The sequence below is a fragment of the Epinephelus fuscoguttatus genome, linkage group LG1, assembly GCF_011397635.1.
Source record: "Epinephelus fuscoguttatus linkage group LG1, E.fuscoguttatus.final_Chr_v1".
Classification (NCBI taxonomy): Eukaryota; Metazoa; Chordata; class Actinopteri; order Perciformes; family Serranidae; genus Epinephelus; species Epinephelus fuscoguttatus.
The window spans coordinates 3,649,461-3,676,752 of record NC_064752.1 but is presented as its reverse complement, the minus strand read 5'-3'; the positions used below and the strand labels follow the sequence as shown (position 1 = coordinate 3,676,752).

Below are 27,292 nucleotides of genomic sequence, written 5' to 3'. Positions count from 1 at the left end.
TATCAATTAAAGGCAAAAATGCCTGACAAATATCTAAAATATATACAAATGAAACATCTCTGGGATTTTCATAAACGTTTGAGACCAACATTTATCCTGACGACTGGACTTTCTCCTCAGAGGATGAACTCTGTGGTTTTCAGCTTTTCACCATCTTCACTGTTTTTTATTTGAATCCATGAAACCTGCTGGAGCTGCAGGCAGCGTGGGAAAAGGCTAAGAGCAGGTTGGATAGAGGCAGAAGGGTTGCTTCAGGAGGAGGAGGAGGAGGAGGAGGAGGGGAAACACTGGGAGGATCATGTGACTGTTGTTTTACACTCGGCATGACTCAGTTGGGAGGAGAGGAGCGCTGCTGCTCCTACAGAGAAGATGAAGGTCCACACACACTGAAACACAGGAGGATCATCCGGACCGGGATCAGATGGATCAGATGGATCAGATGGATCAGAGGAGCTGCAGCAGCCCTCAGCGGTCCACCATAGCCAGGGAGGGGATGGTGAAGTCTGGTAAGATCCAGAGGAGGACGGACTCTGATCCTGGATCCTCCTGAAGCTTTGAGCTGACATGTGATTTTACACTGCTTCATTGGTGACTTGTGAGTGTGAGCTGTGATCAGTTAGTTTCCTAATAACTGGAATATTTGACCTTTCAGTGTTTCACTCTGTTGTGAACTCGTTATTATGTGTTTTATGTAGTTTGTTCTGTGTTTTACGTTGGATTGAATCTGTCTGTGTGTGTTTGGTGAAAATGTGGAAGAGTCTGCAGGATAAAAACAAAACCAAAAACATCTCCAACATAAATAAGATTATTAATGAAAACTATTTGTTTTTGTTATTGTGGAACTGGAGTTTAAATAATCTTTTGTCATAATTCAGAATAAATTCCTGGGTTAGATGGAGAGTGTTTTATAACTGTGTGAGTTGTTATTTCAGGACCTGAACATGAGGCTTATGCAGATTTGTTGGGTGGACAGTGGTATTTAATGAAAGTACTCAGACTTTTTATTCAAAGTAAAAATATTAATACAAGAATTGTAAAAAAAAAAAAAAAAAAAAAAAAGGCATACTTAAATCAAACTGCAGAATCATTTCTGTCTCAAGGTGGAGGTAGTTTTAACTCAAACTGTAGTGTTGGGTGGATTCATCTACAACAATGCATCATATTTTATATAATTACTGTTGGTTTCGTGTGAACGATGTTAACAACCAGTAAGTTATTTGTTTAGTGGCATAAAATGGAAATATTTACTACCTGAGTGATACTGACTTTCCACCGTTGGCCGTATGCTTGTATTATCAGGATATTCTGATTTGATGATTTACACTTTATGAATAATTCAAGTCTTGAGTCATGTGTTGGAGAGCAGTGTTTTGCTAAGTGATAATGAAGCAGTATGAGGCTGGTGTGAACGAAGGGAGCGTAGGATGATGAAGATGAAGTCACTGCTGGCAGAGAAACTTGATTTGAGTGGGAGTTTAGATCAACATACTATGTTGAGATTGTTACATAATAAAAAAACATTATGATCAGAAGAATTAAAGAAATGTAGAGACATGGAGACAAAATGTTTTAGCCCCGGTTTGGTCTGACGTTCTCTGGTGTTTTTTCTCTGATCAATAGTGTCACAGTTCAGACTCGTCTTTTGCAACATGTCACTCAGTGAGCTGAGTGTTTGTGTCAGACGACAGCAGACTTCAGCCTCTGTGTTTGAACAGTTATCTTTTCTGCTCATGTGATTCATTGACAGATGTTTTTGTGAATCACTGGACTCTACAGATGATTCGTTCACTTGTGTAAACTCTGAAAATCACAGCTGAGGTTCCTCCTGTTCTTCAGTTCCTCACTTTCCCACAGTCCTCTGTTTTTCACACCTGTGTGAGACCCTACCCACAGAGCCAGTCCTCAAATATGATTGGTCACTGGAGACCTTTGACATCCTGTGGCGTGATTAGTTGATGAGGTGGGTGTAATACAGGTAGATGTGTAGCTTACTGACACGTTATAAAAAGAAATATTTAAATACAAATCAAAAGCAGGAAGGGGACCAGAGGGTGTGTTCCAACTACAGGGGGATCACACTCCTCAGCCTACCCGGTAAGGTCTACTCCAGGGTGCTGGAGAAGAGGGTCCGGTCGATAGTTGAACCTCGGATCGAGGAGGAGCAATGTGGTTTTCGTCCCGGACGCGGAACCGTGGACCAGCTCTTTACCCTCACCGGGGTGCTGGAGGGGGCATGGGAGTTCGCCCAACCAGTCCACATGTGTTTTGTGGATTTGGAGAAGGCTTACGACCGTGTCCCCAGGGGCATCCTGTGGGGGGTGCTCCGGGAGTATGGGGTGGGTGGCCCCTTGCTAAGGGCCATCCAGTCCCTGTACTGAAGGAGCATGAGTCTGGTTCGCGTGGCCGGCAGTAAGTTGCACCTGTTCCCGGTGAGGGTTGGACTCCGCCAGGGCTGCCCTTTGTCACCGGTTCTGTTCATAACTTTCATGGACAGAATTTCTAGGCGCAGCCGAGTGGTGGCGGGTGTCAGGTTCGGTGATGGGAGAATCTCGTCCCTGCTTTTTGCGGATGACGTGGTCCTCCTAGCTCCATCGAACAGTGACCTCCAGCTCTCACTGGGGCGGTTCGCAGCCGAGTGTGAAGCGGCTGGGATGAGAATAAGCACCTCCAAGTCTGAGGCCATGGTCCTCAGCCGGAAAAGGGTGGATTGCCCACTCCAGGTCAGGGGGGAGGTCCTTCCTCAGGTGGAGGAGTTTAAGTATCTCGGGATCTTGTTCATGAGTGAGGGTAGGATGGAGCGGGAGATTGACAGGCGGATTGGGGCGGTGTCAGCAGTGATGCGGGCGCTTAACCGGTCCGTTGTGGTGAAGAGGGAGCTTGGCCAGAAAGCAAAGCTCTCGATTTACCGGTCGATCTACGTTCCAACCCTCACCCGGCTGGCCTGGGAACGCCTCGGGGTTCCCGCGGAAGAGCTGATGGAAGTGGCTGGGGAGAGGACTGTCTGGGCTTCTCTGCTGAGGCTGCTGCCCCCGCGACCCGGACCCAGATAAGCGGAGGACGAGGAATAATGAAATTTAAAGCACCATCGTAGGAAAAAAATCACCTGTAAAGTCAGCAACATGTATTTATATGTATTGATAGAGGCTGCTATGAAATGAGTCCCTTCAGTCTGCAACAATCCCAAAAACAGCTGATGGGGTTTATTCAGCTGAGGAAATGTTGGAACAGACCTGCTGTCTGCTGAATGTATCCACCTGTCCTCTGTTACACACTCCTGCAGTCGTCACTGTTGATGTGCCCACTTTAGTTTGAGGTATTTTCATTTTCTTTGTTGGGAACGTGGTTTAACATAATTACATCAAATTATCTGACATAATTATTGGCCCGTCTGTGAGACCAAGTACGGTTTTATTAGATGATTATCATACATCATCATCATCCTCACTGTGACCTCGTCACATGTCCACGTTTGGTCATGGACTTTCCACGTCCACATATGGCGTCCAAGGTACCCTGGGTGTGTTGGTTGTTGACGTTCTGGGACGCCGTGTCAACTTCAGCCTGTTACATGCATTGTCTGTTTTCAAAATACACTTCTGTTTTCACAGGAAATGTACAGTTTGATACAGTCTCTTTCAAAATAAAAGCACTACATTGGCACAACACCACCAACTGATGTTTTTTTCCTTTAACAACACACACGTGGTCACGTTTAGCCAACACACACACACGTGGTTATGTTTAGGATAAAAAGACAAAGTTTTGCTTTACAGTCTCACAGGAAGTGAGCACCGCTCAGTGTTAGTCCTGGTTCGTCAGTGTTTGTTGGACCCATCTACCCCTCCCACCTGCCCCAGTCAGACTTTCGTCTCTTTAACCTTCGTCCTTGTCCTGCCATATTTCCCCATGACACGTCTGGGTGCCATTAGACTATAACGGTGCCCAGCCGTGTGTCATGCCAATGCCGCCAGTCACTGCCCAAGTGCTGGGTTTCAACAACTTCAGAGTGACAGTGGGCTCAATATTTAATCAGCAGCTGTATCTGTGGTTGTTTATGAGGTTTTACTCAGATGACATATTGTTGGAGAGCTCTGCTCCTCAGCTCCATTAATACTGAACATTTGAAGACACACCCACCACAGCGGGCTCAGTAAACACTTCTGTCAGATAAACAACAAGCAAACAAACAGTTCTAACTCACCTGTGAAGCATAATAATAGTTACTAACAGATCATATTATCCAGACTGAGTCACAGCAGTTCATCTCTGACACACTGACAGACTCATGATTCCCTCCACAGATATCTAGCTGCTGCAGATTTCTACACATTCAATTTCAATTCAATTCAATTTATTTATAAAGCCCAATATCACAAATCACAATTTGCCTCACATACACATATGATCTGTCATTGTCTTCTTCTGTAACAGGTCTGGTTGGACTTCACTGCACCTCCTCAGACAACAGGACAGTTTGTAAAGGTCTTTAATGAGCATGAAACAGGCAGGTGAAGCAGTGAAACCTTTATCTCCTCGGCTCAACGCCTCCCGACACTCAGGTTGAGTCCAGGTGAGGCAGAGGGCAGGGAAGTCTCAGGACGCACACAAACAGGAAACAGTTTGACTCTGGGCAGCAGTAGGGTGAGGGAGCAGGTAGGAGAGGTCGTCAGGTGAGCAGAGGAGTCCAGGAACCAGTGAGCTGACTGATCCTGATCTCTGAGCTGACTGATCTTGATCTCTGAGCTGACTGATCCTGATCTCTGAGCTGACTGATCCTGATCCTGATCTCTGAGCTGACTGATCCTGATCCTGATCTCTGAGCTGACTGATCCTGATCTCTGTGCTGACTGATCCTGATCTCTGAGCTGACTGATCCTAATCCCTGTGCTGACTGAGCCTGATCTCTGAGCTGACTGATCCTGATCTCTGAGCTGACTGATCCTGATCTCTGTGCTTACTGAGCCTGATCTCTGAGCTGACTGATCCTGATCTCTGAGCTGACTGAGCCTGATCTCTGTGCTGACTGATCCTGATCTCTGAGCTGACTGATCCTGATCTCTGTGCTGACTGATCTTGATCTCTGAGCTGACTGATCCTGATCTCTGAGCTGACTGATCTTGATCTCTGAGCTGACTGAGCCTGATCTCTGAGCTGACTGATCTTGATCCTGATCTCTGAGCTGACTGATCCTGATCTCTGAGCTGACTGATCTTGATCTCTGAGCTGACTGATCTTGATCTCTGAGCTGACTGAGCCTGATCTCTGAGCTGACTGAGCCTGATCTCTGTGCTGACTGAGCCTGATCTCTGTGCTGACTGATCTTGATCTCTGAGCTGACTGATCCTGATCTCTGAGCTGACTGATCCTGATCTCTGAGCTGACTGATCCTGATCCTGATCTCTGAGCTGACTGATCCTGATCTCTGTGCTGACTGATCCTGATCTCTGAGCTGACTGATCTTGATCTCTGAGCTGACTGATCCTGATCTCTGTGCTGACTGATCCTGATCTCTGAGCTGACTGATCTTGATCTCTGAGCTGACTGATCTTGATCTCTGAGCTGACTGATCCTGATCTCTGAGCTGACTGATCCTGATCTCTGAGCTGACTGATCCTGATCTCTGAGCTGACTGATCTTGATCTCTGAGCTGACTGATCCTGATCTCTGTGCTGACTGATCCTGATCTCTGAGCTGACTGATCCTGATCTCTGAGCTGACTGAGCCTGATCTCTGAGCTGACTGAGCCTGATCTCTGAGCTGACTGATCCTGATCTCTGTGCTGACTGATCCTGATCTCTGAGCTGACTGATCTTGATCTCTGAGCTGACTGAGCCTGATCTCTGAGCTGACTGATCCTGATCTCTGAGCTGACTGATCCTGATCTCTGAGCTGACTGAGCCTGATCTCTGAGCTGACTGAGCCTGATCTCTGAGCTGAATGAGCCTGATCTCTGAGCTGACTGATCTTGATCTCTGAGCTGACTGATCCTGATCTCTGTGCTGACTGATCCTGATCTCTGAGCTGACTGATCCTGATCTCTGAGCTGACTGAGCCTGATCTCTGAGCTGACTGATCCTGATCTCTGAGCTGAATGAGCCTGATCTCTGAGCTGAATGAGCCTGATCTCTGAGCTGACTGATCTTGATCTCTGAGCTGACTGATCCTGATCTCTGAGCTGACTGATCTTGATCTCTGAGCTGACTGATCCTGATCTCTGAGCTGACTGAGCCTGATCTCTGAGTTGACTGATCTTGATCTCTGAGCTGACTGATCCTGATCTCTGAGCTGACTGATCCTGATCTCTGTGCTGACTGATCCTGATCTCTGAGCTGACTGATCCTGATCTCTGAGCTGACTGAGCCTGATCTCTGAGCTGACTGATCCTGATCTCTGAGCTGAATGAGCCTGATCTCTGAGCTGAATGAGCCTGATCTCTGAGCTGACTGAGCCTGATCTCTGAGCTGACTGATCTTGATCTCTGAGCTGACTGATCCTGATCTCTGTGCTGACTGATCTTGATCTCTGAGCTGACTGAGCCTGATCTCTGAGCTGACTGATCTTGATCTCTGAGCTGACTGATCTTGATCTCTGAGCTGACTGAGCCTGATCTCTGAGTTGACTGATCTTGATCTCTGAGCTGACTGATCCTGATCTCTGAGCTGACTGATCCTGATCTCTGAGCTGACTGAGCCTGATCTCTGAGCTGACTGATCCTGATCTCTGAGCTGAATGAGCCTGATCTCTGAGCTGAATGAGCCTGATCTCTGAGCTGACTGATCTTGATCTCTGAGCTGACTGATCCTGATCTCTGAGCTGACTGATCCTGAGGGAAGCTGGTTCACAGTGAGCACCAACAGACATCATCAGTAGAGTGCAGATAACGTGACTCTCAGAGACAGGAAGTGGAGTTAAAAGCAGAGCCACTGATTTCATCCAAAACTGAATCCAAGATTTGAAGACATGAAAAATCAATATGCTCCATCAGCTGAACAGAGTGAGGTGTGATGGGAACAGCCTGCAGAGCGTGTTCACATGTGAGGTGATGTGATGTCATGTGATGAGGTCATGTGTCTAACATACAGAAACATGTTTCTATCTTAACAGTGTTCATATATTTGAATATAATGTATTCAGCTGTAATGTGATGGAGCCCAAACACACTGGGCACAAAGAACGCCACACCTACCTGCCAGCCTATCACCTGTCCACACATCTCCTGCTCCTGTCGGTCCACCATGCCCACCTCATCAAGCCAACTGCTGTCAGCTGTGGATCATTACCTCCTGTCAGTACAAAGACTCACAGATTGAGCCTTCCAGTGTTTATTCCTCGTTTGTCGACTTCGCCTGCCTCTGACTCTCCTGCTTCGTCTGCTCCCTGGTAAACTCCTCCAGTCCAAGAGTTCTGCTTCCTCGTTCCTGGTGTCTGTTCACCTGTTTCCTGTGGCTGTGAGGAGAGACCGTCACTCAGCTCTACGTTGTGAGTTTGCCCGGTCTGCTGCCTGTGATTTCCAGTGCTGAAGGTTACCTCGCCGCAGGGCTGCACATTCTGCATCCTCTCATTGTCACCGCTGCTTCCTTGCCTCCTTGCCCGGCCCGACCGACCTACCATCTGCTCCCCATCAGTACGTCATCGATCCCGTGTTCCTACCTGTGTTGGATTTTCTGCTCGCCTGACGACATCTCCCACCTGTTTTGTCACGGTACCTCTGCTCACAGTTGAACTGTCTGGTGTGTGTGCATCAAGCAGATGCCAGAGACTCTCCTTCCCTCTGCCTCTATGTGGCTCACCAAAGCTTTTAGACTCATCTTGTGTGTCGGGAGGCCTCCAGCCAAGAGGTTGACCTTTCTTGTTGTTACACTTATCAGTTCATCCTGTGCTCTGCAACTGGTTTATTAAAGGCCTTTACAAACAGCCCGTCTTGTCTGTGGTGCTGCATCTGGGCTCTAACCACGCAATCAAAGGCCTCAGAAAACATGGGGGGCTGCAGCTTTGATTTAAACACGTCTAAACTGTTCCAAAGCTTTGGGGTGGAAGACTGCGAACGCACCATCATCCTTCACCCTCAGTCTGGATCACAGGACGGCCAGGAGCAGTCTGAGAGCTGCTGGGAAAGGCTTTAAAGACAGGTCAGGTAACCAGTACAGCTGTGATGTGGTCTGTTCTCCGCGGACCAGTTAGAAGTCTAACTGTGCATTCACACCAAAAGCGTCATGAGCGCCAGCGGTCGTTCATGCCGCTGGCATCGCGCTGCCTGGCAGCAGCTCCAGCAGGCGCTTGCAGCAGCCAAAGAGGCGGGGCCAGCTGCTGCAGATGTGTCCATCAGGGCTGACACAGCTGTTCATTTTACAAGGATGAACAAATATATCATTTATGTCTTCACTTTGTATTATCCAAGACTTTCATTGCACAATTAAAATAACGCTAATAAACACAGTCATATAGCCTTTATGAGTCCTTTATAATTATGATTTCACTCTCCTGTTAGGATGTAGGACCACTGACAAATGTAATTGGTGGTAAATAAGTGGGAGCTCATTAATCGCACTTTCGGAAGCCTCCTTTGTACTGCATCGGCGTATTTGCTGAGGAAACACAGGGCCCAGAGCCGTCGGGCCGTCTGGGTCCACAGAGTCCTGCGAACCCAGCAACTCCACGGTGAATTTCACCCAGACCTCCGTACCCGAATCCTGGTCTGCAATTGGCTGCTGCTTCAGCAGTGGCGCTGCTCATTTGCATAAAGTTGAGCTTCTCTCAACTTCACAGTGACGCGCCGCTCGCTGCCGCCGACGCTTCAGACGCCCTTCGTAGCAAGCGTACATTGAAAATGAATGGCTGCCGGCCGCTTATGACGCTTATGACGCTTTTGGTGTGAATGCACAGTAACAGCAGCGTTCTGTACCAGCTGCAGATCCCACGTACAGAGCGTCACAGTGATCCAGAGCAAATCAGGGCGTCCATGAGGATCATCTGATCATCAAAGTCTGTAAAATGTCACAACAATCACCAAAGTGTCCATCATGTCTGAACCTCATTTATCTTTTAGAAGCAGTTCATATTATGGGCTGTGAGCGCAGATTGGGAACACAGCTCGTTACATTCTGTAAATGATCCTCACAGATGATGTGACGCCTCACACAGTTTCTGGTTGAAGATGCTTTGAGCTGCGACAGCAGGTCTGATCTGATTTTATTGTCAGCATTAAAGAGAAGAGACGTTATGTTCTGACATTACCGTGTAACGTGATCACATCTTCCCAGCCGAGGTCCAGTCAGACAGTGTTGTAACCAGAGATTTTAAAATTTCAAGGTCATTTAAATATTATTTTTGCTTATTTAATTATTGTTATTATTGGTTTACTTTTTTCTGTCTTTATTCTTCTGTGTTGCGTGTTTTTGGGAGCAAACACCAAGACACACTCTTTGTATGCTTGCACTGGCTAACAGAACAGATTCTGATTGAATGTCTGTCGTGCTGACATAAAATCCCAAAACCAAGAATCATAAAGATACAAAAGCTCTCCAGGGTTGTGTGAATAGAAACCTGTGTGTGAATGAGAACGGGTTGGTCTCATCAGCCCTAACTGTAACCCAAGCTCTTCAGACCTTCCTCCAAGCCTGCAGTAATGTACTAGATTGTCAGTAGTATTGTATTGTGTGAGGATGACTCATGTTAGTAACTATCTGCAGTAAAAAAAGAAACAACCAAAAATCATTATATACACAGGGCCTTCAGAGTGCTCTCTGAAACGGGAGCCTATCTATGTTTCCCAGGTTCTATGTTCCCCGCTTACACAAAAAAGGTTTTATGTTTCCCAGGTTCTATGTTCCCCGCTCAACCAAGCGGGAAACATAGAACCCTTTTTGCAGGGTTAAGTGGGGAACATAGAACCTGGGAAACATAGGGATGACCCCTCTGAAACTACACCTGGCATGGCTTGTGTCCAAAAAATGAAAAAATCTAAACTTTGTCGTAGAGCTAAACCAAATACATCATTGGAAAGGTCTCAACCTGGAGAGTAACATATGTCACTATGAAGATTCTACATGGCTCCTGGTTTCAGCCATTGACCTTTGAACCTTGACCTCAGTGCATGTTTGAGGGCAGCTCAGTGGCCTAGTGGTAGAGTGTCCACCCTGAGACTGGGAGGTCGTGGGTTCGATCCCTGGCCGGGTCATACCAAAGACTATAAAAATGGGACCCATTGCCTCCCTGCTTGGCACTCAGCATCAGGGGCAGGAACTGAAGGGTTAGATCACCACATGATTCCCGAGTGCGGCACCGCTGCTGCTCACCGCTCCCTCAGGGGATGGGTCAGATGTGGAGAACAAATTTCACACACTCAGGTGTGTGACAATCAGTGGAACTTTACCCTTTATAACTCAGCAACGAAAGGGGGTACAGACATGGGACCAACTGTTATAGAGAGCTCTTGACCTCAGCTATCATGTGAGTGTAGTCAACAACTGAGGGTGCTGTCAGATATGGGTAAAATATGGATAAAATTAATTTTCACCCATTTAGAAATTAAATATTTAAAATCTGATTTCACAAGTATGTCTACCATCCCCTTAAAGTCCACAGTGTGCTCTCAATTCAGTATTTACAACTTCCAAATCTGGGAAAAACACTTAGATTTTTAAAAAACTACAATTCCCTGGGACTGCACCATGCAGTTTGATACATATCAGCAACATAGTTGTAGTTCTTCTGATTTGCAAAGTAGGGCTCTAAATAGGGTCGTAAAAAGATATATCTGCCTAATATATCTAATATCCAGTAAAGCCAAACTAGTTATTACACTGCACCTAGATGAACTATGGTAAGAAAAAGTACAGATGTCGGCTAATTTTCGATATTTTAGCTAATACACTAGAAAAACCTTTTTTAGGACAGTAGGTTCGTTCGCGGCTTGCTGTAAAATAGGGTTGTAAAAAGATAGATCTACTGAATAAATCTAATATCCAGTAAAGCCCAACTATCATGTTATTATTATTATTATCACACACAATTCAATGTTTCAGAGAACCAACAGTCATGTCTAATGCACTATAATAAATTCAGTCAAATGACGATAAAATAAAGTTTTCTAAAGTAGAAAACAACATTAACCATTATGTGACGTGACATTGAATCAGGGAGGGAATCCGTGTGTCTACCACGACAATGGATCCTAATTGACTTTACACTGGCGTTGTTTTCGTGGTGGCGCCACATACTTTCAACCCATTACGTGCTGCCACCATGGTATGCGGTGTTAAGAGGTCGTGGTCATTTCACGTATTTCTGTGAGATCGGGTTGGTAGAGTGAGTAATGAAAGCCATGCATGGGTGTGAGTCAGGTGGGCTGCTGAGGTGTTGTAGGTGCAAACCAAATGCAGGGTGGATGTGTGCTGCAGGAGGGGAGGGAGCAGGCCCAGGTGAGCTTTATCAAGGTAACAACTCTCCCATGTCAGCCAGCTGCCTGTCAGTGGGAGGGGCTTCACACCTTCACTGTCAAACTGCAGCTCGTCATCATTCAGGAATATTGTGGCTGTTTTTTGGCTGACTGAAAACTAAACTCGCTCACTCTGGTCACATGACCATTAAATCTGCGAGCGGCAGAAATCTTGACGCCCACATCAGGACAACAACGAAGGATAAGGCCGGGTCGGTCAGGTGTGTGTGTGTGTGGGGGGGGGGGGGATGGGTCCAACAACCACTGACTTTCACCCAGGAGGCCGGTGTTCACTTCCTGTAAGATTGTAAAGCCAAAATCTGTTCTTTTATCCTACACGTAACCACGTGTTGGTGGTGTTGTACTGCTTTTATTTTGAAAGAGACTGTATCAAACTGTACGTTTCCTGTGAAAACAGAAGTGTATTTTGAAAACAGACAATGCATGTAACAGGCTGAAGTTGACACGGCGTCCCAGAACGTCAACAACCAACACACCCAGGGTACCTTGGACGTCATATGTGGACGTGGAAAGTCCATGACCAAACGTGGACATGTGACGAGGTCACAGTGAGGATGATGTTGCAGCAACAGAATGTTTGCTAAGCTGGTGGGGGGGCGGGGCTATGCGGTCCCTCTGAGTCGGGGTTGATCTGTCTGGATCGACTCGGGGTCGGTCTTCACAGCTGCAGTGAGGCGGAGGACACACTGTGCTACATAAACGTGAGGCTGTGTTTTATTGAGGACTCTGATCAGTCCCACTTCCTGTTTCGTGTTGCTCTGCAGTGTAAACAGTTGTTGTCGCTGCTGGAACAGAAACTTCCTCTGCAGGATTCTTCTCCTCTGAATCAGACTGTCACCGTCTGAAGGAACGTGCACGCTCATCTGCATCTGTAGACAGCCAATAGGAATGCCCTCTCTCTGAAGTGAGCTGTGATTGGACAAATGTCCTGAACAAAAGAGGAGGAGTCGAGTTCTCTCTCAGTGAATGACAGTTTGATCAGAGGTTATTATGGGATTCTTTAAACTGATGTGATATAAAATAGAGAAGCAGGCGAGTCAGCAGACAAACTGATCCAGACGATGATTTTAAAAAGTAAATTAAAGACTTTTTTCAATGTGAGGGAACAGTTTTGATTTTTAAATTTATTTCATCTCTCCTCTCATTTTTAATCTGTTGTATTTATTCACTGATCTGTGGACCTTAAATCATCTGTTTTTGTTTGTTTAATATTTTATTGTCTTGTGGTTGTAATTTTTTCTGGTCCTGTCAAACGTGATGTTCAGGTGTCACTGCAGTGTTTTTCCATTTGAAGCACTTTGGGCTTCGTGTTTGTATGAAAGGTGCTTTATGAATAAAGTTGAGTTGAGAAGACGAGCCAACATTCTGCTTCTGACTCACGATTAATCGATTATCAGAATATGATTTTTATGCAGATTGACTGATCAGTAAAATGTGACGACAGGAGCAGGTCGGACTGTCGAGCAGCAGCGTCCACGTTAAACCTCACTGACGTTTTAGAGTCTGATCTCTGCAGCTGTTTCAACATCTGGAGGACAGTCTGAGACCAGGACAGTGGATGCTGTCCCTGCAGCTGTCCACATACCTGTAGCCATGTGCTGCATCCGGAGCTCATTTAATTGAAATAGCTCATTATATTGAAATATGAAGCAGCGGTGGACGCTGGTCTCTGGTTGCACTTGAGAAAGAGGTCATTGTGTGAGGTGGACTGTATGACATCTGATCTCTGTCTCCCAGAATATCTGAGGACTCGGATCAGATGCCCTTTAATCTGTCTTTTCTTCTGGCACACAAACGGAGACGCTGGACGTACAGAGACATGCACACTAGTTCAGGCTAAAACCTGAAAACAACTTGACAGCATGTTTCTGCTAGCGCCCCCTGCAGGCTGCAGTGTTCATTACATCCACAATATGAACAAACACCATGAAGATTCAGAGCAGATGTCAGGTTTGTCCTGAGGGGGGCGCCAGAGGAGTCTATAAAATCTAAAGGGTTCATCCTCTGCAGAGTTTAAATGATCGTTAATCCATTTGATCTGAGCAACCTCCTGATCGTGCCCTTGTGTCCTCATGTCCACAGCGTCAGCTTACGCAGACCTGCAGCAGCACCGGTCCGATGGCCTCTACACGAAACCGTCCCCGGTGTCCGGCTATGTCCCCCAGCCCGACTACCTGGAGGGAGACGAGGACAACGACCTCATCAAACCCAAGAAACTGGTGAATCCTGTCAAAGCATCAAAGAGTCACCAGGAGCTTCACCGAGAGCTGATGAGCAGCTGCAAACGGTAACAGAGTGTGTGTGAGAGCTGGTTTACGTGCACATGTGAGGACACAGTTTCAATTTCTATACATTTCAGATGCTTATAAAAAAACAACCAATAAAATAATAAATCTAATAAATAATGATTTTCTCAGACATAATTCTGCTCATATGTCAAACAACACGAATATTGATCTCACAAAATAGTGTCCACTTTGACAAATAAAATAAAGATTATAAGGACAACTTTAAGAGAAAGGAGGGGACGAGTAGCAGCTGAACTTTGTTTTAAACTGTTTCAAATGCTTTATAAATGAATGAATACTTCAGGTTCATGTTCTTAACTACATGTGTTCATGTGTTCATGTTTTGCTGAACATGTGTGCTGTGAAGTTTCACTTCAAACTTTAACCAGTATTGTCTGACTGACACACTCTGACCAATCAGAGAGCAGTATTTGTCTTTACTTACGTGGAGAGAATCAGACTTGTTGCTGTCCTCTGAAGCTCAGATCGTGTGAAGTTTCTGAGGACACGAGCAGACGCTGCTAAGCAACAGCCTCCCACCTCGCAGGCCTGCAGCCGAGGACGCTGGGAAAGTTTTCACCTCCACAGTCGCTCATTCACACTCTCAGCTCCAACGCCGCGAGCAAAGCAAGGTCGGCTTTTTCTCCTCAGCTTATCATTCAGGAGGAAGAGTGAAGCTGGAGGACGCACACACACACACACACATGCTCATTTACATCATCAACTAAAACTCACAACTTCACACAACAGATGCACGACACTGGGCGACGCACTGAGACACACCAGAGGAAGATGATCAGGACTGAACCTGCGTGTCGTCAGTGTCTCCTCCTCTAACATGTGTGACGGTCATGTGATGTATTCAGTGAGGAGTAACATCAGAGTCTGTGGTGTCTGAGGGCAAATGTCAGAAATCAGATTTACAGTTAACAGACAGTAAATGTTTGCTCCCTCTGCTCAGTGCTGAAGCTTCACTTTGCTCTCTCTGCTCAGTGTTGAAGCTTCACTTTGCTCTCTCTGCTCAGTGCTGAAGCTTCACTTTCTGCTCTCTGCTCAGTGCTGAAGCTTCACTTTCTGCTCTCTGCTCAGTGCTGAAGCTTCACTTTCTTCTCTCTGCTCAGTGTTGAAGCTTCACTTTCTGCTCTCTGCTCAGTGTTGAAGCTTCACTTTGCTCTCTCTGCTCAGTGCTGAAGCTTCACTTTCTTCTCTCTGCTCAGTGCTGAAGCTTCACTTTCTTCTCTCTGCTCAGTGCTGAAGCTTCACTTTCTGCTCTCTGCTCAGTGTTGAAGCTTCACTTTGCTCTCTCTGCTCAGTGCTGAAGCTTCACTTTCTGCTCTCTGCTCAGTGTTGAAGCTTCACTTTCTTCTCTCTGCTCAGTGCTGAAGCTTCACTTTCTGCTCTCTGCTCAGTGTTGAAGCTTCACTTTGCTCTCTCTGCTCAGTGCTGAAGCTTCACTTTGCTCTCTCTGCTCAGTGCTGAAGCTTCACTTTCTGCTCTCTGCTCAGTGTTGAAGCTTCACTTTCTTCTCTCTGCTCAGTGCTGAAGCTTCACTTTCTGCTCTCTGCTCAGTGTTGAAGCTTCACTTTCTGCTCTCTGCTCAGTGCTGAAGCTTCACTTTCTTCTCTCTGCTCAGTGCTGAAGCTTCACTTTCTGCTCTCTGCTCAGTGTTGAAGCTTCACTTTCTTCTCTCTGCTCAGTGCTGAAGCTTCACTTTCTGCTCTCTGCTCAGTGCTGAAGCTTCACTTTCTTCTCTCTGCTCAGTGCTGAAGCTTCACTTTCTTCTCTCTGCTCAGTGTTGAAGCTTCACTTTGCTCTCTCTGCTCAGTGCTGAAGCTTCACTTTCTTCTCTCTGCTCAGTGCTGAAGCTTCACTTTCTTCTCTCTGCTCAGTGTTGAAGCTTCACTTTCTGCTCTCTGCTCAGTGCTGAAGCTTCACTTTCTTCTCTCTGCTCAGTGTTGAAGCTTCACTTTCTTCTCTCTGCTCAGTGTTGAAGCTTCACTTTCTGCTCTCTGCTCAGTGTTGAAGCTTCACTTTCTTCTCTCTGCTCAGTGCTGAAGCTTCACTTTCTGCTCTCTGCTCAGTGTTGAAGCTTCACTTTCTTCTCTCTGCTCAGTGTTGAAGCTTCACTTTCTGCTCTCTGCTCAGTGTTGAAGCTTCACTTTCTTCTCTCTGCTCAGTGCTGAAGCTTCACTTTCTTCTCTCTGCTCAGTGTTGAAGCTTCACTTTGCTCTCTCTGCTCAGTGCTGAAGCTTCACTTTCTTCTCTCTGCTCAGTGTTGAAGCTTCACTTTCTTCTCTCTGCTCAGTGCTGAAGCTTCACTTTCTTCTCTCTGCTCAGTGTTGAAGCTTCACTTTCTGCTCTCTGTTCAGTGCTGAAGCTTCACTTTCTTCTCTCTGCTCAGTGCTGAAGCTTCACTTTCTTCTCTCTGCTCAGTGTTGAAGCTTCACTTTCTTCTCTCTGCTCAGTGCTGAAGCTTCACTTTGCTCTCTCTGCTCAGTGTTGAAGCTTCACTTTGCTCTCTGCTCAGTGCTGAAGCTTCACTTTGCTCTCTGCTCAGTGCTGAAGCTTCACTTTGCTCTCTGCTCAGTGTTGAAGCTTCACTTTCTTCTCTCTGTTCAGTGCTGAAGCTTCACTTTCTTCTCTCTGCTCAGTGCTGAAGCTTCACTTTGCTCTCTCTGCTCAGTGTTGAAGCTTCACTTTCTTCTCTCTGCTCAGTGCTGAAGCTTCACTTTCTTCTCTCTGCTCAGTGCTGAAGCTTCACTTTGCTCTCTCTGCTCAGTGTTGAAGCTTCACTTTGCTCTCTGCTCAGTGCTGAAGCTTCACTTTGCTCTCTGCTCAGTGCTGAAGCTTCACTTTCTGCTCTCTGCTCAGTGCTGAAGCTTCACTTTGCTCTCTGCTCAGTGCTGAAGCTTCACTTTGCTCTCTCTGCTCAGTGCTGAAGCTTCACTTTCTTCTCTCTGCTCAGTGTTGAAGCTTCACTTTCTGCTCTCTGCTCAGTGTTGAAGCTTCACTTTCTGCTCTCTGCTCAGTGCTGAAGCTTCATTTCTGCTCTCTGCTCAGTGTTGAAGCTTCACTTTGCTCTCTCTGCTCAGTGTTGAAGCTTCACTTTCTTCTCTCTGCTCAGTGTTGAAGCTTCACTTTCTTCTCTCTGCTCAGTGCTGAAGCTTCACTTTCTTCTCTCTGCTCAGTGCTGAAGCTTCACTTTGCTCTCTCTGCTCAGTGTTGAAGCTTCACTTTGCTCTCTCTGCTCAGTGCTGAAGCTTCACTTTGCTCTCTCTGCTCAGTGTTGAAGCTTCACTTTGCTCTCTCTGCTCAGTGTTGAAGCTTCATTTTCTTCTCTCTGCTCAGTGCTGAAGCTTCATTTTCTTCTCTCTGCTCAGTGTTGAAGCTTCACTTTCTTCTCTCTGCTCAGTGCTGAAGCTTCACTTTGCTCTCTCTGCTCAGTGTTGAAGCTTCACTTTGCTCTCTCTGCTCAGTGCTGAAGCTTCATTTTCTTCTCTCTGCTCAGTGCTGAAGCTTCACTTTCTTCTCTCTGCTCAGTGTTGAAGCTTCACTTTGCTCTCTCTGCTCAGTGCTGAAGCTTCATTTTCTTCTCTCTGCTCAGTGTTGAAGCTTCACTTTCTTCTCTCTGCTCAGTGTTGAAGCTTCACTTTCTTCTCTCTGCTCAGTGTTGAAGCTTCACTTTGCTCTCTCTGCTCAGTGTTGAAGCTTCACTTTGCTCTCTGCTCAGTGCTGAAGCTTCATTTTCTTCTCTCTGCTCAGTGCTGAAGCTTCACTTTCTTCTCTCTGCTCAGTGTTGAAGCTTCACTTTCTTCTCTCTGCTCAGTGTTGAAGCTTCACTTTCTTCTCTCTGCTCAGTGTTGAAGCTTCACTTTCTGCTCTCTGTTCAGTGCTGAAGCTTCACTTTCTTCTCTCTGCTCAGTGTTGAAGCTTCACTTTCTTCTCTCTGCTCAGTGTTGAAGCTTCACTTTCTTCTCTCTGTTCAGTGCTGAAGCTTCACTTTCTTCTCTCTGCTCAGTGTTGAAGCTTCACTTTGCTCTCTCTGCTCAGTGTTGAAGCTTCACTTTGCTCTCTCTGCTCAGTGCTGAAGCTTCATTTTCTTCTCTCTGCTCAGTGCTGAAGCTTCACTTTCTTCTCTCTGCTCAGTGTTGAAGCTTCACTTTGCTCTCTCTGCTCAGTGTTGAAGCTTCACTTTGCTCTCTCTGCTCAGTGCTGAAGCTTCACTTTCTTCTCTCTGCTCAGTGCTGAAGCTTCACTTTCATCTCTCAGCTCAGTGTTGTAGCTTCACTTTTCTCTCTGCTCAGTGCTGAAGCTTCACTTTCTTCTCTCTGCTCAGTGCTGAAGCTTCACTTTCTTCTCTCTGCTCAGTGCTGAAGCTTCACTTTCTTCTCTCTGCTCAGTGTTGAAGCTTCACTTTGCTCTCTGCTCAGTGTTGAAGCTTCACTTTGCTCTCTCTGCTCAGTGCTGAAGCTTCACTTTGCTCTCTGCTCAGTGCTGAAGCTTCACTTTCTTCTCTCTGCTCAGTGCTGAAGCTTCACTTTCTTCTCTCTGCTCAGTGTTGAAGCTTCACTTTGCTCTCTGCTCAGTGCTGAAGCTTCACTTTGCTCTCTCTGCTCAGTGCTGAAGCTTCACTTTGCTCTCTCTGCTCAGTGTTGAAGCTTCACTTTGCTCTCTCTCTGTTTTGAGAACAGATTTATTAAATGGAACAAGAGTTTGTCTGTGAACACAAGATGTTGATCACTGATTGGGCCTTCCTGATGAGGGACATAGGACACAGGGTCTGAGGATACAGGGACAGAGGACAGTGGGACAGTGGGACAGAGGGACAGAGGACAGAAGGACAGAGGACAGAAGGACAGAGGGACAGAGGGACAGAGGACACAGGGTCTGAGGATACAGGGACAGAGGACAGAAGGACAGAGGGACAGAGGACAGAAGGACAGAGAGACAGAGGACAGAGGGACAGAGGACACAGGGTCTGAGGATACAGGGACAGAGGACAGTGGGACAGAGGGATAGAGGACAGAGGGACAGATGACAGAAGGACAGAGGGACAGAGGGACAGAGGACACAGGGTCTGAGGATACAGGGACAGAGGACAGTGGGACAGAGGGACAGAGGACAGAAGGACAGAGGACAGAAAGACAGAGGGACAGAGGGACAGAGAATAGAGGGACAGACGACAGTGGGACAGAGGGACAGAGGACAGAAGGACAGAGGGACAGAGGACAGAGGGACAGAGGACAGAGGGACAGAGGACACAGGGTCTGAGGATACAGGGACAGAGGACAGTGGGACAGAGGGACAGAGGACAGAGGGACAGACGACAGTGGGGCAGAGGGACAGAGGACAGAAGGACAGAGAGACAGAGGACAGAGGGACAGAGGACACAGGGTCTGAGGATACAGGGACAGAGGACAGTGGGACAGAGGGACAGAGGACAGAAGGACAGAGGACAGAAAGACAGAGGGACAGAGGGACAGAGAACAGAGGGACAGACGACAGTGGGACAGAGGGACAGAGGACAGAAGGACAGAGGGACAGAGAACAGAGGGACAGAGGACAGAAGGACAGAGGGACAGAGGGACAGAGGACCGTGGGACAGAGGGACAGAAGGACAGAGGGAAAGAGGGCAGAGGTGCAGAGGACAGAAGGACAGAAGGACAGAGGGACAGAGGACAGAGGGAAAGAGGGACAGGGGACAGATGGACAAAGAACAGTGGGACAGAGGGACAGAGGGAAAGAGGGAAAGAGGGACAGGGGACAGATGGACAGAGAACAGTGGGACAGAGGGACAGAGGGACAGAGGGACAGAGGGAAAGAGGGACAGGGGACAGAGGGACAGAGGGATGTCCTCTGCTGTGAAGCCTCTGAGACAAACTGTGATTTTGAATTTTCAGCGTCTGAATGTGTAGATGTTTCACACTGACCTGTGATGAGCTGCTCACACAGGCAGCGTGACTCGCTCTGGGAGAAAAACTGGCGTCATGGGACGAACCAGGAAGTTGTAGTTCCACATTTAAATCCCAGTGCTGGTCCTGGCAGCCTGGTTTCTACCCAAACGTATCCACAGCTTCAGCTGAGGTACGGCAACACCACCTGGACAAACCACCTGCACAGCCACACTGTGATACTCCGACTGGTTCTAATAACAACATGTGCCCACTGCAGTAACTTGCACTGACTCTCACACACACAGGCACATTGCACTTTATCACTCAGTACCTCAGGACTTGGACTTGATGTTGACATCTACTGACTATTTATCAGCAACTGGTGTCAATTTATTGAGTGACCACTGCTATTTATTCATTAGCCACTGGTGTTTTTATGTCTGTTTTTATACTGTTTTTATGTATACGAGAGAGATGCCCGTCTTAATTTCGTTGTACTTGTTTAACGACAATAAAGTACCATTCTATTCTATGTATGTGATGAAGTGAATTAAACAGAGTTCAGTCTGCTCCTGGAGAAACATGTGACACACTGCCCCCTGCTGGAGGAAGCACACAAACACACGGCCCTGTGCATTTAAAGTGTGTGTGTGTGTGTGTGTGTGTGTGTGTGTGTGTTCAGGGGTGGAGTCAGTGTGGAGATGAAGCCGGAGCTGCAGAGAGTTCTGGAGTCGAGGAAAAGAGATCAGCTGATCAAACAGAGGAAACAGGAAGAGGAAGCCCGCAGGAAGGTCTCACCTCTGGAGGCCGAGCTGATAAAGAGACACCAGAGATTGGATGAGGTAACAACAACAACATAACAACACCTGAACAACAACAACAATAATGACAACAACAGCACAACAAACAAACAACTCAACACAACAACACAATGTTATGTCTCACTTAATTGTCCTGAACCTGTTGTCTCTTGGTGATGTCCCTAACATCCTGTCCCTTTGTGATGTCCCGAACCTTTTGTCTCTTGGTGATGTCCTGAACCTGTTGTCTCTTGGTGATGTCCCTAACATCCTGTCCCTTTGTGATGTCCTGAACCTGTTGTCTCTTGGTGATGTCCTGAAACTTTTATCTCTTGGTGATGTCCTGAACCTTTTATCTCTTGGTGATGTCCTGATCCTGTTGTCTCTTGGTGATGTCCTGAACCTGTTGTCTCTTGGTACTGTCCTGAATGTCCCGTCTCTTCATGATGTCCTGAACTTTTTTTTCTCCTGGTGATGTCCTGAACCTTTTATCTCCTGGTGGTGTCCTGAACCTGTTGTCTCTTGGTGATGTCCTGAACCTTTTGTCTCTTGGTAATGTCCCGAACCTTTTGTCTCTTGGTGATGTCCTGAACCTGTTGTCTCTTGGTGATGTCCCTAACATCCTGTCCCTTTGTGATGTCCTGAAACTTTTATCTCTTGGTGATGTCCTGAACCTTTTATCTCTTGGTGATGTCCTGATCCTGTTGTCTCTTGGTACTGTCCTGAATGACCCGTCTCTTCATGATGTCCTGAACTTTTTTTTCCCCTGGTGATGTCCTGAACCTTTTATCTCTTGGTGATGTTCTGAACATTTTGTCTCTGACCCTTTGCTTTCTCCTGGTGATGTCCTGAACTTTTTATCTCTTGGTGATGTCCTGAACCTTTTGTCTCTTGGTGATGTCCTGAACCTTTTGTGTCTTGGTAATGTCCGTAACCTTTTGTCTCTCTGTGATGTCCTGAACCTTTTGTCTCTTGGTGATGTCCTGATCCTGTTGTCTCTTGGTGATGTCCTGAACCTGTTGTCTCTTGGTGATGTCCTGAACCTTTTGTCTCTTGGTAATGTCCGTAACCTTTTGTCTCTCTGTGATGTCCTGAACCTTTCGTCTCTTGGTGATGTCCTGATCCTGTTGTCTCTTGGTGATGTCCTGAAACTTTTGTCTCTTGGTGATGTCCTGAACCTTTTGTCTCTTGGTGATGTCCCAAACCTTTTGTCTCTTGGTAATGTCCTGAACATCCTGTCCCTTTGTGATGTCCTGAACCTTTTGTCTCTTGGTAATGTCCTGAACCTTTTGTCTCTTGATGATGTCCCAAACCTTTTGTCTCTTGGTAATATCCTGAACATCCTGTCCCTCTGTGATGTCCTGAACCTTTTATCTCTTGATAATGTTCTGAACCTTTTGTGTCTTGGTGATGTCCTGAATCCTTTGTCTCTTGGTGATGTCCTGAACCTTTTGTCTCTTGGTGATGTCCTGAACCTGTTGTCTCTTTGTGATGTCCTGAATCCTTTGTCTCTTGGTGATGTCCTGAACCTTTTGTCTCTTAGTAATGTCCTGAACATCCCGTCCCTTAGTGATGTCCTGAACCAGTTGTCTCTTGGTGATGTCCTGATCCTTTTGTCTCTTGGTGATGTCCCGAATCTGTTGTTTCTCTGTGATGTCCTGAACCTTTTGTCTCTTGGTGATGTCCTGAACCTGTTGTCTCTTGGTAATGTCCTGAATCCTTTGTCTCTTGGTGATGTCCTGAACCTTTTGTCTCTTGGTAATGTCCTGAACATCCCGTCCCTTAATGATGTCCTGAACCAGTTGTCTCTTGGTGATGTCCTGAACCTTTTGTCTCTTGGTGATGTCCCGAACCTTTTGTCTCTTGGTAATGTCTTGAACATCCCATCCCTTAGTGATGTCCTGAACCTTTTTTTTTTCTCCTGGTGATGTCCTGAACCTTTTGTCTCTTGGTGATGTCCTGAATCTGTTGTTTCTCTGTGATGTCCTTAATCTTTTATCTCTTGTTGATGTCCTGATCCTGTTGTCTCTTGGTGATGTCCTGAATGTCCCGTCCCTTTGTGATGTCCTAAAACTTTTGTCTCTTGGTGATGTCCTGAGCCTGTTGTCTCTTGGTGATGTCCTGAACCTTTTGTCTCTTGGTAATGTCCTGAACCCTTTGTCTCTTGGTGATGTCCCGAACCTTTTGTCTCTTGGTAATGTCCTGAACATCCTGTCCCTTCGTGATGTCCTGAACCTGTTGTCTCTTGATAATGTCCTGAACATCCTGTCCCTTCGTGATGTCCTGAACCTGTTGTCTCTTGGTGATGTCCTGAACCTGTTGTCTCTAGGTAATGTCCTGAACCTGTTGTCTCTTGGTGATGTCCCAAACCTTTTGTCTCTTGGTAATGTCCTGAACATCCTGTCCCTTTGTGATGTCCTGAACCTGTTGTCTCCTGGTGATGTCCTGAACCTTTTATCTCTTGGTGATGTCCTGAACCTTTCGTGTTTTGGTGATGTCCCCAAATCTTTTGTCTCTTGGTGATGTCCTGAATCTGTTGTTTCTCTGTGATGTCTTGAACCTGTTGTCTCTTGGTGATGTCCTGAATCCTTTGTCTCTTGGTGATGTTCTGAACCTGTTGTCTCTTGGTGATGTTCTGAACCTTTTGTCTCTTGGTGATATCCTGAACCTTTTTTGTCTCTTGGTGATGTTCTGAACCTGTTGTCTCTTGGTGATGTTCTGAACCTGTTGTCTCTTGGTGATGTTCTGAACCTTTTGTCTCTTGGTGATATCCTGAACCTTTTTTGTCTCTTGGTGATGTCCTGAACGTCCTGTCCCTTGATGATGTCCTTATCTTTTGTCTCTCACAGTGGGACAGGCAGCAGGAGAAGTTGCAGGAGGAAAACCTCAAAGCTCCAGAGTTTGTCAAAGTGAAGGAAAATCTGAGACGGACATCATTTCACAGTAAAGATGAGAAGGAGGTGTAGAGATACCGCTGCCATCCTCCAGGAGTGAGACACAGACTGTCCACATGTTTACAGGACAATCTGAGGACACAAATATACAGAGGACAGTATGGGGGCACAAACATACTGAGGACACTTTTTCTTATAATGAGATGCTAATATCGTATCTTGTATAATTAGAGATTTTTTCTTGTCATTAAGAGATACTAACTCTATAAGACTACGAAAATGTTCTCATGATTACGAAATGTTGATTTTTGCGTACAAAACATAGAAGTAATAGTAGGGAGAAATAATAATAATAAATATCTGAAAGTAGATTTTATTCTGTAATTACCAAACACTAACGATGTATAATGATGCAGGCTGATCTCGTAAACTGTTCCCACATTTTTCTACGAAAAGTAATCCACCCAAATTCGTACATATCTGGCATATTTTGAAAGGCTGTGATTACGTGATCAATGCGCCCACAGGAGTAAAGAAGGAGGCGTTCCTGAGTGGTCTGTAAGCAGTGTTGGGGAAGTTACTTTTAAAAAGTAGTGTTTGCTCGTTATTCGTTTCTTCTTAAAAAAAAGTAATCCCTTACTTTATTTAGTTACCCTCTCTGAAAAGTAACTTTTTCCGTTACTTGTTACTTTTACGTTACTTTTATGGTGCTTGACTTTGGGTAGAACCCCATCTCATTTCCTAAATGTGAAAAAATCCGAGTTTCCCGCTGGTATTTACCACTTTGGTGATAAAATAAAGATAAAAGAGTGAGAGTTAATTTGTGTTAACTAGGCTACATGAATTTGTTACATGACAGATTACTACTACTAATAGCCTATTTGCCAGACCTGCTGCATCACTGAATGAGGAAAATATTAATATTCACAGACACTATCTTTGAACAAATAGTGTCATATTCATGAATAAATCATTTTCTGTTCTGTTATTACGTGTGTAACTGTGAGACTGTGTCTGTGTAACAGACTCATACTTTGCAGTAAGCTAACGTTACAGACCTGCACGAATAAATTAATTCTCTTCTGGTATGGTATGGTAGGTACTTTATTAACCCCTCAGGGGGAAATTTCAACGTCACAGCAGCAATTTAAAATACACAAAATAGGAGCTGCTGCAACAGGCTGCCGTTCACACAGCGCCAGGAAGGTAGGCAGGTTATGATTGTTCTGTTTTCTGTTCACACAATGCTGCCCAGGTCGTCTTGTTCAGAATCGCCCAGGTCTTGTACATTAGTTAACGTTACTGTTTTGTGTCCTTGTCGCTGGCTCGGCAGTACTTCGGTCCGTAGAGCACAAAAACCATCAGATAAATCCCGGTATTCAATATCTTGGACGTGACCGCAAAGTACAAAATTATACACATCAAGGGATTTATATGCCTTGAGTTTTTCATGCATATAAACGCCGGGTTTCTCCACAAGATATAAAAAAATGTCCAGCCACTGTAGCTTAGGCCATTTTGTTGGGTCGGTGACCCACTGACCTGACATTAAGTACGGGTCAGGAAACCTCACTCTGTTGCTAATTGTTAGCTTATTACAATAAGCTAACCTGTCTTCGGTTGGCAAACCGTTAAAAAATCCGAGGAGGCGTGTGTATCTTCCATATTCCTCATATGATTCTTGATTTTGGCGCTCCTGTCTGTACTGTTGACATGGCAACTGTCACAGTTCCTGCCTAGTGCGCAGCTGAGGCAGACAGGCAGTGTCACCGTCAAATCTGTCCCCGGGAAAAGTAACGTTGTGCCCAACTGACAAAGTAACTACGTTCCGTTACCATATTTTCAGTAGTAACGCGTTACACTACATTTTACCCAATAAAAGCAGTTACGTTACTGTGACGCGTTACACACAACACTGTCTGTAAGTGGGTGGGTCACGAAGGTGGAGTTTCCCCTGGAACCATGTTCTTTGTATTCTTCGTGCTCTCTGAGTGAATTTTGATTCATTTCAAGATTTGTCCTCACTGTTTTTCTTTTCCTAAACCTTACCGTCATAACTTTACATGAATTACGTTGCTGTACATTAAGGACGTAACGACATGCGGGGATGCTAACTCGTAGGATATCATATGAACTGTTCTGTAAGGATATGTTGAATTATGCTATCTAGAAATGCTGAAGTGAAATACACAGATCTGAACATGTATTGTCTTTTCAGTCACAACATGCTGAGTTATGATTTATGCATGAAGCAGGAATTATAATTTTAACAGGTCAGGAATAAAAGCGACAAAAACATGATGGAAGCAGATTTTTTTAAAAAATAAAATAATAGACAAACTCATGATTTTTCTAAATGTTGTGACTCTGTTTCATCACATTAAATTCATGTTTCTTTTTTTATGAATCAAATTTATAGATCAGAAAATTTCATACAAGATGGGACAGTCACGATTACACACAACTGACGTCACAATAGACGTCTGTGTGCTGTAATAATGAACAGCTGTATGATTATATGATACAGAGACATGTAATCACAGGAAATGATGTCATAATTGTGACATGTGTTTTTGTTGTCATCAGATAAAAAGTTCCCACAGTTCTCAGAGTCATGTGTCGAAACTAGACTGATTATTTTATAATGCCGGAGACAGAAAACAACAGAAGTCGCTCCACGCTCACCAAAGACAAACAGTCACTGACGCTGTGACTGATGTTTTTTTAGTAACTGTAATTCTGTTTCCTGTTTCGGACTGAGTCACCGTCAGTACAGAGACATTGTGCTGAGACATAACGAAGACACGATGGACGAACCCTTTAACGACAGAGAACATGAGTTCTGTCAGAACAAACTGTGCCTGAGTCTCGTCTGTGTGTCTGACGATCCAACACGTTCTGCAGCGTTCATTCAGAGCGTTGGACAGGAAGCTGGTTTTTACATCATTACATCATTCGTGTGTTGCATCCTGTTCAATCACTGTCATATTTACTGTACACAGCCCTTAAGAAAATATTGTATCAGGTATTTGTTTTAGTGACGACGTATACAGGAGTCATATTTACGAGATGATGCTGTTACGACGTGTGTAATTTGACTGAATCAGGTGAGAAGACGTCACGCTCACGACTGTCGTGTCACATTATTAAAGATACGGGATGTTTTTTCTTTTTGGTTTCTGAGATGATTATTGCATATAAACATGAGATATGTAAATTATAATGACATCTTATAATTCAGACAAATCAACATGTGAAAAAGTTTTGACCTTTTGACTCCTGAGCTCCGATGACATCACAGTGTGACTGAAGCCTTACGTCTGGACGCGTCTGTGTTGTTGATTGTACAATCAGTGAATTCATTTTTAATCCAAACAGATTCTGGAGCACTTTAACTGTGTGAGCGAAAATTAAACTCAGATTGTAATTTGTATTTTGACTTGTGTTTTGTTTTTGTGTCTTTTAAAGTGACGGTTGATCTGATGAATGTGTTCAGAGTCTGAGCTGCAGCACACACACACACACACACACACACACACAATACAGAACGATAATCCTGCCGTCTGGTGATTTTATTATTCAGGAGACTCCTCAGGACGAGTTTAGACTTAATATCCCGTCACACACAGAAGCTCTTTATCTGCATCACATCTGAACATTATACACAGAATAAACCTGCAGCAGGAACCTGAAGTTACAAACATGACAAAAATACAATGTCTGATGAGAATTATAAAAAACTGTGTAAATGAACAACAACATAAACATATTTAAAAGAATAAAAATAAACTGGGGATCATGTGACAAACTGACATATTAATGTTTCTACAAAGAGATGATTCAATAAAGACGACTGAATAAAGTTTTTATTAAGGCTGCGTTCACACCTGTCCTGTTCAGTTCGTTTGTGCAGGTGTGAACACAGCAAACCAACCGGACTGAGACCTTCTTGAAGAGG

General features: G+C 45.4%; 1 protein-coding gene across 1 annotated transcript; it reads left to right on the top strand.

Moving 5' to 3' along the window:
• Positions 1-337: 337 nt before the first annotated feature.
• On the top strand, positions 338-26,748 carry si:ch211-236d3.4 (protein FAM107B). Its single transcript, XM_049583270.1, has 4 exons — positions 338-506; positions 13,541-13,745; positions 20,323-20,482; positions 23,290-26,748. The coding sequence occupies exons 1-4, from the start codon at positions 422-424 to the stop codon at positions 23,404-23,406; spliced, it is 567 nt and encodes a 188-aa protein (XP_049439227.1). The 5' UTR covers positions 338-421; the 3' UTR covers positions 23,407-26,748.
• Positions 26,749-27,292: the final 544 nt, after the last annotated feature.

Coding starts and splice junctions, on each gene's coding strand:
- si:ch211-236d3.4 (XM_049583270.1), top strand. CDS start 422: ATGGATCAGATGGATCAGATGGATCAGAGGAGCTGCAGCAGCCCTCAG. Junction 13,746..20,322: donor CTGATGAGCAGCTGCAAACG/GTAACAGAGTGT, acceptor GTGTGTGTTCAG/GGGTGGAGTCAGTGTGGAGA. Junction 20,483..23,289: donor GACACCAGAGATTGGATGAG/GTAACAACAACA, acceptor TGTCTCTCACAG/TGGGACAGGCAGCAGGAGAA.